The sequence below is a fragment of the Adiantum capillus-veneris genome, chromosome 8 (genome assembly GCF_014529385.1).
Source record: "Adiantum capillus-veneris isolate H3 chromosome 8, ASM1452938v2, whole genome shotgun sequence".
Taxonomy (NCBI): domain Eukaryota; kingdom Viridiplantae; phylum Streptophyta; class Polypodiopsida; order Polypodiales; family Pteridaceae; genus Adiantum; species Adiantum capillus-veneris.
This window is the reverse complement of record NC_140938.1, coordinates 131,957,843-131,972,630: the sequence shown is the minus strand read 5'-3', so window position 1 is coordinate 131,972,630 and position 14,788 is coordinate 131,957,843. Positions and strand designations below refer to the sequence as shown.

At 44.2% G+C, this 14,788-nt stretch overlaps 1 protein-coding gene across 2 annotated transcripts in view; it reads right to left on the bottom strand.

Annotated features, from left to right (window-relative positions):
• The window catches only part of LOC147452974 (thylakoid lumenal protein (Mog1/PsbP/DUF1795-like photosystem II reaction center PsbP family protein)), a 62,879-nt gene that overhangs the window by 9,888 nt on the left and 38,203 nt on the right, over positions 1 to 14,788 (bottom strand). The window contains exon 5 of one of the 2 annotated variants that reach the window (XM_086518525.1): positions 286 to 365. The exons of the other annotated variant lie outside the window; for it this stretch is intronic. Within the exon in view, the coding sequence (XP_086374651.1) occupies positions 301 to 365 (65 nt within the window). The 3' untranslated portion in view covers positions 286 to 300. Of the gene's footprint in view, positions 1 to 285; positions 366 to 14,788 lie in introns of those variants that run through there. 2 annotated transcript variants of the gene reach the window in all.

Genomic DNA, 14,788 nt, shown 5'->3' with positions numbered 1-14,788 from the left:
ATAAATCTCTTTACAGTAGGTATTTTTGCCAATGGTATGTATTTTTATGTACCTTAATTTTTTTCCTGCACGGGACAATGTACAGTACGTACGGTTCCACCACATACATTACGCACACATCAACCATGGAGTGCAGCTAGACATGCTTACAGGAATAGGGATCCACCACAAAGTCCACCTCTTCCAGCAAGCTCTTCTTCAACAAAGATACCATCTATTTCTCTAGAAACTGCTAGGGTTCATTGGGATATAACTATACCTTCATGCAATTTGGATAGAGTTGATTTCTTCTTGTTGTGCTCATGACACAGTACGAGGAGAACTTCCCCCTCTTGGATTACAAACAAGTGATAAAATCACAAGGCCTGCCAGGCATGATAAAAATTTCTTTTTGACATCCAATTTTTCAAGCCCCCTTTTATATGCTTTGTGTAATGCAATCAACTTATATAATTGGCCATATATAACGTTAACTTAAAGATATAAATACAAAAAATGACAGGCAATTTTGAGATTGTTTTGATAGGCAAAATAGCCCTTGACAAAAAAAGTAGGCGTCAATTTTAGGCCTTGATCTGAGGGTAGATCCCACTTTAAAATCACTACATCTCTAAGCTTTTTAAAAAACAAACATAAGCGTGCACATAGAATTGATTAAAAAAAGCACCCTTAAGCTCTACACCCTAAGCTTTAGATCCCTATGCTCTACACCCCACTTTAAAAACTCTACATTTTTAAGCTCTAGAACCCTTTTTACAAATTTAAAACTGTAGATCCGTAAGTTGTAAATCCCACTTTAAAAGCTTTAAAGTTCTAAGTCCTAAAACTCTAGCGTCTCGGGGTGACCCTCCCCTTACTTGTGGATCCATGTAACATTTTCACTTTCTTTAATTCAAAGTTTTACCTTCTAATAAAAAAAAAACTCTAGGTCCTCATTGGATCATCGAAGACCTTACTTTAAAAGTTCTACATCTTTAAGTTCTAACTTAGCTTTTAAATCTTTAAAAATAAAAATAAAAAATCTTTAAAGGTTAAAGCCCCAAATGATAAATTCCTTCCATAAAGTTTTAACTAACAAAAATGACAACTTTAGTCTATTACCTCAAGTTTCAAGGGGTGAACCAAATTCTCAAAATGAAAAGGTGGGTAACACAAATTTCAAAATGAAAAGGTGACTCTTGGGATTTGTGGAGCCTCTAAGGCTTTATCATTTAACATGTAAGGCTGTCAATGTTTCATGCTTCCAAAGGCATTGGGCAATGCAAAATCTTTTCCTTGATATATGAGAGTTCATTTCATATTTCAAAACTCAAGACATGTCCATCATTAGATTTACACAATTCATTTCAATGAGTACCCACTATCTTATTTCAACCAATCAACATTTTTGACATGTCAAAAAATGCTTAAAAATACAACTCAACCTTTTTCCTATTTTAGTCAGCAAAAAGAGAAGTGATCTCTATAGCCTTTGCCCTTTGGGCAGGCCAAAAAATGTACATGTTAGAAGAGTTGAGAGACTCTCTTTTACAACTAAGAAATAGTCCTTGTCCTTTACTGTATAGTTTATTGTCATGTTGGGGACCACACCTCTATGGTGATTGGTTGTGTGCATTTATCATGAGGCTCTGCCCTTGAGATGTTTATTTCAATAAAAATATTTTTCTTGTGTGTGTGTGTGTGTGTGTGTGTGTGTGTGTGTGTGTGTGTGTCCGAGAGAGTGGTGTGTGTCTGTGTGTGGACTCAACGTGAATCAGCCTGCGCGTGAGCCTCTGCAGCGTCTGTGCTCTATGCCCTGTGACTTTTCACTTGTGGTCAGCCTCCTCGGCTCACGTCAGAGGTTTGCTTTCAGCAGGTGATGAGAGCAGCATTACAGTGTGACGACCTGAGTCTGCCAGCAGCAAAGTAATCGAGTTAGGTTTCCACCAGCAGAGATCAAAGTGACGAATTAGGGTTTCGCCTTTAGTACAGCAGAGCGACGAGTTAGGCTTACAAGCACCTTCCCTTCAATGCATTTCTTCTCAGAAGGCTCTCTATTAGTTCTACTCGTGCACGTTTTTTAATCGAATTTCTATGTGGCAGAGACTGGTTTATATACAGTTTTGTGGCCTTGTACAGAGAAAGATGATGAACTATAAAAGTGAGGGCTCATCTAGTGTGTGCTTTATTCAATAGTTTTTATTTGAGGTAGACCTTTGTCTGTAGAAAGTGCGGTATTGGTTGGTTATGGCAGAAGAAGCTGTATATAAGCGTAGGAAACAAGTTGATATGTCCTCAATGGATGTTGCAAACATCATAAAAGAGTGTTTGTCGGAGGATTTTGCGGACGCTCAGAATGCCTCGGAAGGTCAGCAACCCACTACTAAAGTGGTTATTTTGGTACAATATGCGTTGAATGCGGTTATTTTGTTTTTCCCTAGCAAGATGCCCTCGGCTCAAGATGTAGGTCAATGGCTTGATTTTTTGTTGGAAAGGCAAGCACTCCGAGGGGTGTATTTTGGTGCCCATGGTTTTTATGAGGTGTTGTTGGCACACATGGAAGCTCGTTCGTAACTGTTGGAAATGTCGCCTTTGTTTTTTCAACATGCAAATGACACATGTATTGCCATGGGCGCTCACTAAAGATTTCCAAAGTTTGATACGACACAGGTGCCCAGTTTGGGCACAGACTTGGAAGCATTTTTTGCCTCTTTTTGTTGCTCAATTGGGCAAAGTGATATGCCCCCCAAAGTTGGATACTAATTTCAATAGATTTTGTGTGTTGTGGGATACACGTAAGCCGACGCCCTCAAGAATCACGGTTGACTCTGGTGATCCGATGGTAGAGAGAAGGCCGTTTAAATTAAAATGGGGGAAGTTTGTAGGTGCATGTTTTAGCTGTGGCAAATTTGGCCATATGCAGTTTGCATCTGCTTCTCATGATCGTAAGGAATCGTGGGATAGAGTGGTTCACTCATATAAAGATGCTCTGTAACAGACTTGGACACTCCAAGTCAAGAATCAACCGCGATAGCACCAAATAACCACTTCAAAACAATTCACAGATCACAATAGATTTGCACTGGCCCGGCGGAGTTCCGTGTCTAGAGATATTGGCCCCAAAGACTGGCGCCCCTTTCGGTATTTCTTTTTGTATTAATCAATCATCAAAGTACAAGAGAGCGGTAGGGTTTCACTCTCAGACTCTGCGTCCAGATGCTCTGAGAAGTGAGGCCCTCACCACTAATTTAAAGGTTACAAGGGATGCCCAAAAGCAGAGCCCCAAAAGCTTTTAAAATCAAAAGCATCAGTTCTCTCTCTCTCTTAGAGAGTCTTTTTTCTTTTTTTTTTTTTTTAAAAGCAAAAGCATAATTCCCATTGCTCATCATTTTCCAAAAAAAAAAAAATTCTTTTAATAATCCGCCTCCGCGATTTCCGGAATTTAGGGTTTCTGGCAAAAATTAGGGTTTGTAGGAATTTTAGGGTTTCTGGCAGAAATTAGGGTTTTTGCTGTCCGCCACATCATCACTTTGTGACATACCCCCCTCTTGAAAGCATTGTAATCGACCGCGATTACGCCTGCAAAACCGACAAAAGCCATAAACCGTCTTAGCAGACACTGACTGTTAGTACCTACGTACTAGGAACACACATCTAGCACATGTACAAAATCGACAGTCACATCACACGACATCACAGGACATCACCAGACATCACAGGACATCACATGACATTCAACATTCATTCGGATCTTAGACCATGATTTATCGGCAATGTAGCTAGCAATCACATCTAGGTCCAATCGGGACCTCATCGATGTCCGATTGACTAACCCCTATTGCAACCATGTCTATTCGAGATCAATCAGACCAAAATGCTGCAGTCATTTCGGCTATCAATTCCTGCACTCACAAGAAGTCAAGAACAAATTAGTATCATAATCAGGAATTCCATTTCATAAAGTCATCCAGTAGAATACTGTCAGCTCTCAGTATCCCTGAAGCTCAAAGAGACATCAGTGACTTTAGTATCAACATCGAGGCATCTGTTGACAAAGGAGTGGAGTGACTCCCCATTTGTGCATCCCACTGCACCAGATCTCCGGCCAAGCTGAATTCTGGGTTCCGTTTGGAGTAGACTATGCTAAACCAAAACATCGAGGTAAAGTTTCACAATCCGAGGAGTATCTGCTAGGTCCTCCTCCTCCATCCACTTCGCATCAAATGCAGGAAAGTTCTTGAACTTAACCAAGAACCGCCTTCGGACTTTACCTTTCTTCGTATCATTATGTGCCAAAATCTGTTCAGGAACAAGGATCTCCTCGTTTTCTTCCACTTTGGGTTGCTCATCAGGCTCCCCATCATCAGGCACATCACCCTTAACAGGGTTCAAGAGACTCACATGCAATGCATTGTGAATCCTCCAAGTATCTGGCAGTTTCAATCGGAAGGAGACATCATTTATCTTGTCAGTAATCTGGAAAGGTCCGTAGTATCACATACTAAGCTTTGGAAAAGTCAAGAACAAATTAGTATCATAATCAGGAATTCCATTTCATAAAGTCATCCAGTACAATACTGTCAGCTCTCAGTATCCCTGAAGCTCAAAGAGACATCAGTGACTTTAGTATCAACATCGAGGCATCTGTTGACAAAGGAGTGGAGTGACTCCCCATTTGTGCATCCCACTGCACCAGATCTCCGGCCAAGCTGAATTCTGGGTTCCGTTTGGAGTAGACTATGCTAAACCAAAACATCGAGGTAAAGTTTCACAATCCGAGGAGTATCTGCTAGGTCCTCCTCCTCCATCCAGTTCGCATCAAATGCAGGAAAGTTCTTGAACTTAACCAAGAACCGCCTTCGGACTTTACCTTTCTTCGTATCATTATGTGCCAAAATCTGTTCAGGAACAAGGATCTCCTCGTTTTCTTCCACTTTGGGTTGCTCATCAGGCTCCCCATCATCAGGCACATCACCCTTAACAGGGTTCAAGAGACTCACATGCAATGCATTGTGAATCCTCCAAGTATCTGGCAGTTTCAATCGGAAGGAGACATCATTTATCTTGTCAGTAATCTGGAAAGGTCCGTAGTATCACATACTAAGCTTTGGAAAAAGCCTCTCCTTTCCCTTTTTCTTTCTTAGGCGTGCCTTCTCAAAAGTAAGAGCACCCAATCATCCTCCTTCAGTTTCCAGTCGCGACGATGGCGATCCGCTGCCTTTTTCTGTCGTTCTTGAGACTCCTGCAAAGTCTCGCGAACCTTGGCAAAAGCCGTATCCAAATCTCGCGAATATTCATCCGCTTCAAATTTCTAATCTTTCGTGCTCAGGAAGGATGGAACCTTCGCAGCAGTTTCAACAATCTCACATGGCGTCTTCCCCGTCGAAGAGTGTATCGTGTTATTGTAGGCAAATTCCACCAAAGGTAAGTTCTTTTCTCATTGAGTCTTTTGATGCGAGATACAAGACTTCAATAAATCTAAAATCACTGAATTGGCAATCTCAGATTGCCCGTCAGTCTGCAAGTGGAACGATGACGAGAACTGCAACCGCGTGCCAATGTTCTCCCAAATTGCCTTCCAAAACAAACTCATAAATCTGGGGTCTCTGTCGGAGACAATCGTCTCAGGCGTGCCATGTAATCGGAAAATCATCGTGATCATTCTGTATTCTCGGGAGATAAAAAAAAATGAAATCCATTTCAATATTTTCCCAGGGGCGGGTGGGCATGGGTAAAGGCTGTAACAATCCCTATGCCTTATGCCTGTCAAACTTGACCTTCTGGCATACCAAGCAACTATGCACAAACTCTTCCACATCCTTCTTCAGTCTCCGCCAAAAGAAATCTCTCTCTACCCCTTTCATGGTGGTAGCAATGCCGCGGTGACCCGTAAAAGGTGGACAGTGGCAATCAGTCATAACCTTTTCCCTCAACGGCTGTGTAACGCACAACATAGTCTTTTTCATCAAGTAGCCTTCCCGAAGGGAGTATCCAGCTACTGTCTCCCCATCCCGTATCCGTGTGAAAATATCTGCAAAATCTGTATCTGTGGCATACTGATCGACCATATCCTCGAAGCTCCTATGATGTATCGCGGAAATAGCCAGAACCAACGGTTTTCGAGACAAAGCATCTGCCACCACATTCTTCTGTCCCTGCACATGGACAATCTGGAAGTGGAACTGTGACAAGATGTTCACCCACCGCATCTGCTTTTCCCAAAGCTGCTTCTGTGACAAGAAGTAGCGCAAACTCTGATGGTCTGTAAAGACAATAAAATCCGCTCCGAGTAGGTAATGCCGCCACTGAGTAAGAGCGTGGATAACCGCCAAAAGCTCTTTCCCATAGATCTGTGCTGTCATCTCCGACCTAGAGAACAAATGACTCTCGTAAGCTATGACATGGCCTTCTTGCATCAAGACCGTACCCAAACTACGACCACAAGCATCACAATATACTTCAAATGACTTCTGCAAGTCTGGCAAAGTCAAAATAGGTCCCGTAGTCAATTTCTCTTTCAATGTCCGAAAGGCAGTCACCTCTGTGGGTCCCCACGAAAAAAGTACTCCTTTCTGTGTCAAGGTATGCAAAGGGGAAGCAACCTCTGCAAACTTTCGTATGAACCGCATGTAGTACGAACACAATCCCAAGAAGCTTCTAGCTTCATGGACATTCCTCAAATCGGGCCAATCACGGATAGTCTCTATCTTGGCCGGGTCCATTTGCACTCCTGCTGCTGACACAATGTGTCCCAAAAAGTGTATCCATGGTAGGAAAAAGTCACTTTTCTTTACATTAATCACTAGCGTGTGATCTCGTAATGCCTAAAAGACTTGAAGCAGATGATCTTTGTGTTCTGCCTCATTCTTGGAGAAAACAATGATGTCGTCAAAGAAAGTGCCAAAAAAATAGCCTGTACTCTCGAAAAATCCTGCCCATCATCCAGTTAAATGTCGCAGGAGCATTGGTTAAGCCAAAAGGCATCACCAAAAACTCAAATAACCCAAAAGTCGTCCGAAAAGCTGTCTTGTAGACATCTCCTGGCGCTATCCTGATGTGATGATATCCACTCTTCAAGTCAATCCTGCTAAAGCACGAGGATCCCTGTAACCTGTCGAGTATATCATCGATCCTAGGAGTCGGAAATCTGTTCTTGATGGTGATTTCGTTGAGAGTGCTATAATCGATGCACATTCTCCAAGATCCGTCTTTCTTCAAAACCAACAACACTGGAGAGCAATACGGTGAAGTACTAGGCTGGACAAGACCCTTTTCCAAGAGGTCTTTCACTGAGTTCATAATCTTTTCATTCTGTACTCGGCTCACACGATAAGGTGGCCAATTCGGTGGCGTGCTTCCAGATATCAGATCAATGGTATGATCTTCTGGCCCTCTCAAAAGCAATCGGCATGAGCGTGGATAAAGAAATCTTGGCGTTCTTTTCTTCAGGTCAAAACATATTCAACTTTTATCCATCGTTCAGTTCTCCCAAAAGAATGAGTAAGAAAACTGAAGTTCATCAAGTACAATCTCTAAGCCCTTCATTTATCAAAGTCACTTTCTCGGCCCGGTAGTCAACCACGGCGTAGTTCTTGTGGTACCAAGGGATCCCGAGTAGAACGTCACTCACGTGCCCTGAACACCCCTGTCATTGCAAACGAAGTTTGCCAATGCTCGGTGTAATGGCAACATCCCATCCGGGTGCCAGTCGAACTACCTCCGCCTGTGGCGTCAGTCTGTCGGACGTAGTTCCAAATCGAGCCGCCAATTCCAAGTGAAAAGAAGTTGGCCTTGGCTCCTTCAAAAGAGCTTCCTGATCCTTCGCTTTGCCTCGAAAGCGGCAAAGTTTGTACTTTCATTCATTAGATTCGGAGCAGGTCCCACGCCATGTGGTACCAGTTCTGCTTTTCTATCTGCCTTTTCTGCCACATTCCTCAGCTGCTCTCGAACTCTCAGATCTGTCGTCGTCTTTATCATTCTGTTCTTTCTGTGCCTTATCAGGGCACTTTGCGGAAATATGTCCATGTTCCCTGCATCCAAAGCACTTCCCCTCTCTGATGAAGCGAGCTCTCTCCTCAAGAGTAAGCTTGGGTTGTGCATCCTTTTTCTCTGGCTTGCTCTTTTTCTTTCTATTTTCATTCCCAGAAGTCTGTTCGGCTCGTTGTGTCATGGCCTTATATGTGGGGTAGGTCAAACTGCCAGAGTGAATGGCAAAGCCCCGCTTCGCATGACTCATCAACTCCTGAATAGAAGCTGACTTCTGTTCCAAGCAGTGATCTCGGATCTCTGTAGGTAGACTCAAGGTAAACCACTCAATCTGTTCTCTGAACGAGATCTTCTTGAATGAAGAGGCGGGTAGAAAAGAGTTCCAGAATCTTTCACAATAAGCATTGATTGTATCTTTCTTGGTCATCCGAAGATGGTTCCAAGCAGCTCGTACATCTCATTCATATTCTTGCGTCAACCAAGAAGAAATAAAAAGCTTCTTAAATTTCAGCCATTTAACTGGTGCAGTCTTGTTTAAAAGAAGCGTGGACCACCAAGTACGAGCATTCCCCTTAGAGTAAGAGGCAGCTCTCCGAATCTTGGAGTGCTCTGAATAGCGTCCTCCCGCGAAAGCGATGTCAAACTGCTGAAAAAAGACACAGCCTTCGAAGCATCCGAGTATCCTGAAAAAGTATCAAACTTGATCGAGCGGCCACCTTTCTTAAACTCTCGGACTTTCTTGCTTTTATCTTCGAGAAAGTCATACTGGTTGGCTTTGTAAAAATTCTTCTTGTTCGCATAAAACTTTCCATCATCGGAATCTGAGCTGTCTGTAGACGAGTCCTCAATAGAACTGTCAGTCTCTGGGCGAGATGTAGCCTTCTTTGCCTTTTTCTTGCCCGTTCCGAAGCTTTGTGTCTTGCTTCGCTTTTTGCTTTTTCTGTCTTCTTCGCTCTAATCCGAGGAGCTAGAAGAACTGTCAGAAGAAGAAGAAGAAGAACTGGGTAGGTCTTCAAACTTGACGCGCTTCTACAATTTCTTTGCCTTGTCAAATGTCGACCGACGACCCAAATATCCCGGGAAGTCAGTGCCTTTCTTCTGCTTTTTGCCGTGCTTTTTGGCTTTCTTTTGCGTGTCAAAAAGCTGAGCAATCCGTGCATCAACCACGTTCTCCAGTTCCTTCTCCGTATATTTCTTGGAGGCAGAAGGTTTCTTGAGAGCGGGTTTCGGGAGTGATGTTGTGGTTCTCTGCCATTCCATCTGTACCTCTTCCAGAGAGGTCTGGTTCATATATTTTTCCATCGTCGGATCCTTGGCAAAATTGAGCATCATCTTTGTTGCATCGCTGATCAACTGGCGACGCTCTATCTCTCGCCGCTCCGCCTAAGTAGGCCAAGGCGGGCCATACTCTCTGCCTGAATCTTCGTTGTGATCCCAACCCGCATCTCCAGATGCAGAGGGAGTCGACTGATCATTGCCTGAAGCCATAGGTGCAGCGGAAAAAAATTCGGGGATCGGATTTCCCGTAGAAGAGAAATCGGCCGTGCTCTGATACCACTGTAACAGACTTGGACACTCCAAGTCAAGAATCAACCGCGACAGCACCAAATAACCACTTCAAAACAATTCACAGATCACAATAGATTTGCACTGGCCCGGCGGAGTTCCGTGCCTAGAGATATTGGCCCCAAAGACTGGCGCCCCTTTCGGTATTTCTTTTTGTATTAATCAATCATCAAAGTACAAGAGAGCGGTAGGGTTTCACTCTTAGACTCTGCGTCCAGATGCTCTGAGAAGTGAGGCCCTCACCACTAATTTAAAGGTTACAAGGGATGCCCAAAAGCAGAGCCCCAAAAGCTTTTAAAATCAAAAGCATCAGTTCTCTCTCTCTCTTAAAGGGTCTTTTCTCTTTTTTTTTTTTTTAAAAAAGCAAAAGCAAAATTCCCATCGCTCATCATTTTCCAAAAAAATAAAAAAATAATTAAAAAAATTAATAATCCGCCTCCGCGATTTCCGGAATTTAGGGTTTTTGACAAAAATTAGGGTTTGCAGGAATTTTAGGGTTTCTGGCAGAAATTAGGGTTTCTGCTGTCCGCCACGTCATCACTCTGTGACATGCTCTGCTTGGGTCGACATCTGTGTCGTAGCCGATGCATCAAAATCCCATGCAAGGAACGCATATGGAGTCCGCTTTATTGACTGTTAGTATGGAGGCGGATGTGCCTATGGGCAATCCTACTTGATGATTGTGCCTTGTGCTTCTATTGTAAATACTATACAGATGAAGTCTCCTCTAAGATGTCTTACGTATAATGTGTGCGGATTGTGCAACCACGACGAGTGGAAGCTGATATGGCATTATGTATTGTCACGTGACACATCCTAACCCTATGTGTCCGTGGACAAGCTACACCACAACAAGGTTCAGTCAGTCCAGTCAGTCTAGATTTAGCAGCGATCTGGCACTTTTGTGAGTCTATTCGTAGACCGTGCATGCCCAGTCACTTAGCATAGATGCATATCCTCTGATTGCACATAGCATGATCATCAGTATTCCCTTCAAAATCCAACAGATTCAGGCAGGGGAATTTTCCAGTGCATTTAGCCTATTTTCCCTATTTTTGGTTATTTTCACTTATTATTTTTAAGTGACTTTCCAACAAAAGTAGGTAGGGCAATTTTGCTAAGTTAATATATAAGCAAACCCAAGTTAGCACTTTCTGGCAGAAGAGGCAGCAGGAGCTTCCCGCTCAACAGGCAACTTCTCAGCAATACCTCCCCCAGCACCCTAGCATTTTTGGATCGCCAACCTCGCCGGGCATTCCCAGATCCTTGGCGTTCCACCTTGCATGATCGCTAGCCTCTCCCAGTCCCTAGCGTTTGTGGATGCCATTCATCGCCAGCAAAGTCAAGCATTAGCGTTTTTTAACCTCAGCCAAGCAGTAGCGTTTTCAGCCCAAAAACACCAGCACACCTACAATCTCAGCGTTTTTGGATCAGCAATTTCAGCATTGAAAAACGCAAGTTTTTCAGCAGATGAATCGCAGCAGAACAGCCCCAGATTGGTTGCAGAAGTTCCCCCATCCTTAGCCATTAAAACGCAGCCAAAACAGCCATTTTCAGCCACCGAAACAGTCCCGAAATTCAGCAATTAGAAGATCTCAGATTTCAGTCATCAAGTCGTCGTCGTCACCATCGTCGTCGTCGTCGGCATAGTCCAATTGCATCAATCCGTTGCATACACATTGTACCACTTTGTGCAATCAAAACGTAGACCACTCTCGCCGACGAGAATGGGGCCTTCGGAGGAGGGTTTTAAAACGTCTCTGGTGTCGTATCTCTCTTCTCTCTCTATCTCACAGTCTCATACACTTGCACGCACATTGTCCATTCACTTTGTTCGTGATCCTAGCACTTTCCACTAAGAACAGAAGGCTCTCCCTTCCATAAGAACTAAAAGGAACCTTGAGCACAGTTCGGAGCACTCATCTTGAGCAAAGCGCACCTAACATTGGTATCAGAGCTTTGGCAGTGTTCTGTATCACTCAAAGAAAGAACCATAAGAACCACAATAATTTTTTTGCTTGTTGAGGTCGCACGAACCAAAGTTCACTTGGGCGTGTCGATTCCTAATCGTGTTTTGTTGAAGAGTGACAGGAATCCCAAGAAAGAAGGGCTTGTCCAGCCTCCCCTTGTGTCTCTTTTCACTCATTGAGAGCGGACCGTGCACTTAGTGGCCGGCCAATCCACGTGAGGTGGGAAAAAGCAACCTTGGTGTGAGCGCAAGGCCGGTAAGGGGTAGAACAACAAGAAGCTAGGGACCGTGAGCGCGACGAAAGAATTGCAAGACTTGCCGAAGAACAAGCAACTAAGGACCGTGAACAAGAAGCTAAGGCTCGTGAGCAAGCAGCCAAGGACCACGAGCGCGACGAAAGAAACGCCAGACTTGCCGCACAACAAGAAGACAAGCGCCTTGCTTTCAAACACGAGCGTGACAGAAGAAAAGAAAGAAAAGAACTAAGAAAGGAGGAAGCGGCAGCACAAGCCGCGGCCTTGGAGGTCGAGCGTGAAGCTCGAAGGGAGCTACACACTCAGGAATTGCTTGCCCAAGTCCTAGCCTCGAAGACCGAACCACCCAAAGATTGTGGGAGTTCATCAAGTGGCGCAAGCCACGATGCGGATTCCAACCATCCATTCACAGAAGTAGACTTTCAATAAGTATGACGGTAAGATGGATGCTACGGTTATTCATTCTTGGTTGCATCAATTTAATGCTTATTTTGCGACAACTAAGAAGACAGGAAATAGCAAAGTTTTGATGGCAGCTATGTACCTTGCCGGTGATGCCATCAATTGGTACCACACATGGCAAGAGGCATAGCTAGCCGCGCACCTAGAGGCAGCCGACGGATTCAAGCCCCTTTCTTTCGATTGGGCTGATTTCCAAGACAAGCTCAAGGCGCGGTTTATGCCACCTCAGTATCTCGTACGATTGAAGGACGATTGGCGCGCTCTCAAGCAAAATGGTATGCCGGTTATGTCTTTTTCTAATCGTGTTTTGCAGCTAGGTACCCAATTACGCATGTCGGATGATGAAAGCAAAGAGGCATTCCTTTTTGGATTAGACGACTATATCAAGTTCGATGTAGAATTCTTCGATCCAATCGATCTCAACAAGGTGGTAGCGATTGCTCTCGCACAGGAGATGAATCACAACAAGGGAAAGCCTAACGAGAACAAGACTTCCACAAGTACCTCGCAGACTTCTCAGAACCCGCATAACGGTAAGAACGGTAAGAATGATAACTCTTCTAACCAATCTTCCAACAGTTTCTCATCAAAGAATTCTTCCAATGAATCTAAGAGCACATAACCTCTTTTGGTCACCACCCTGCTACACTTCATTACTTGTGGCGGTTTCAGAGACAACAGGGGAGATTATTAGAGCGACTTGATCGTTTTTACATTGGCCCTTGGACAGCAGCTCTAGGTGGATTTACTACTATTTGGAGAGGGACCAACCTCTCATATCATTTACCCATCTCATTGTTTATCTCCTTCAATAGATCCTCTGCACAGAGACGAGGCTGCCGCATCCCTGACAGTGTTCTCACCACTCAAGTTTTGCAACAGCAGATTCGTGACTTATGGTCCACGAGTGCTTCTTATTGTGGTCCCCCTGGAGAGTTTCTTGCTCATTGCATTACTCAGTCTAGTATTTACTGCCGTGATCAGACTGCTATTATTCATCGTCAATTGAGAGTACGCGAGTCTGAACTTCACATTCCTCTTGGTTCCACTCAGCGCTTGCTTAAGGAGTGGCCTCAAGATGCTTATCTCGCTGCTAGACACACAGAGCTCACAAAGGAGATTCGTCGCGTACAGGAGGCTAGGTCTGAGTTCACTCATCATGCTTCAGTATCTCATTGAATAGCTAAAGCTGATCGAATGAATAAAGACTTCTTCGCTGCGCATAAAGAGCGCCCTCCTGGCACCACCCTTCGGACTTTGTGCGATGCTCAGGGGACACTACATATGCATCCTGATGTTATTCTTGATATGTCTGCAGATTATTTTGAGACATTGTTCACTGCTGATGTATGCACTACTGAGGTTTTACTTGCTCGTGAGTAGATCTGGCATCACACTTGACACCGTTGTACAGACACTATGGCAGAGATCTTGTTGGCACCCTTCACACTTGCAGAGCTCCACGTTGCTATCGAGAGTCTTGATCCATCCTCCTGTCCAGGAGAGGATGGCCTCACTAGAGCTTTCTTTTTGACATATTGGGATGTATTGCATATACCACTGCTTCGCGGTTGTCAAGACATCTTTGCATCAGGATATATGCATCCGGATCTTTGTTCAGGTCTCATATCTCTTATTCCGAAGGGGGGTGACACCACTCAGCTCCGACAGTGGAGACCTATTACCCTACTCCCTTCGGTCTATAAGATATTAGCGTTACTGATCAGCCATCGCTTGCGCCCGTTCTTACCGGATATTATTCATACTTCTCAGACTGGCTTTGTCATGGATCGATGCATCATGGATAATCTCTTCACTTTTTATGAGGCAGTAGAGTGGGCCAGATCATCTTCAGTAGAGTGCTATTACTATTGGTGGCCGAGTCAGTCGCAGTTTTGAGCTTTCTCGATCTGTCCGTCAGGGATGTCCTTTAGCAGCGTATCTGTATCTGTTTGTAGGAGAGACTATGTCCGACTTTCTTCGTGCTCAGAGTCGTGAATTTCGTGGCTTGAACATACCAGTACCTACAGCTCCGGACCTTATCGATCAGGAGTTTACTGATGACACTATGCTGATGTTGCGCGATTTGCTTGCTGCTCTTGATGCCATGCAGGAGGCCCTAGAGGTTTTTTGCATAGCTAGTGGTGCACGCATTAACTGGCATAAATCCTATGGGTTACTGGTTGGCAGTGATGACATACCTACTTGGGGGGTAGTTGATGGTGTCACATGGCTGCAACCGGGTCAGACATGCAGATATCTGGGCTTTCAGGTTGGATTTGATGTTTCCTCACAGCAGCAGTTTGCACCCGTACTATTCGCAGGAAGCTATGTCATTGGTCTTCACGTCATCTGTCGTTGGCTAGCCGTGCATTGGTCGCCAACCAGGTCATTCTGGCTACAGTATGGTATACGGCCTCTTGTTGGATGCTACATTCTGGCATAGTTTTTTCACACGGCAACCATGCGTCTCACTCGGGCAGGTATGGAAGCCCGATATAAGCCCGATTCAGACCCCCCGAAGATTCCATACGTGGAATACCATACGGCACTAAAATATTAGTGTATATAT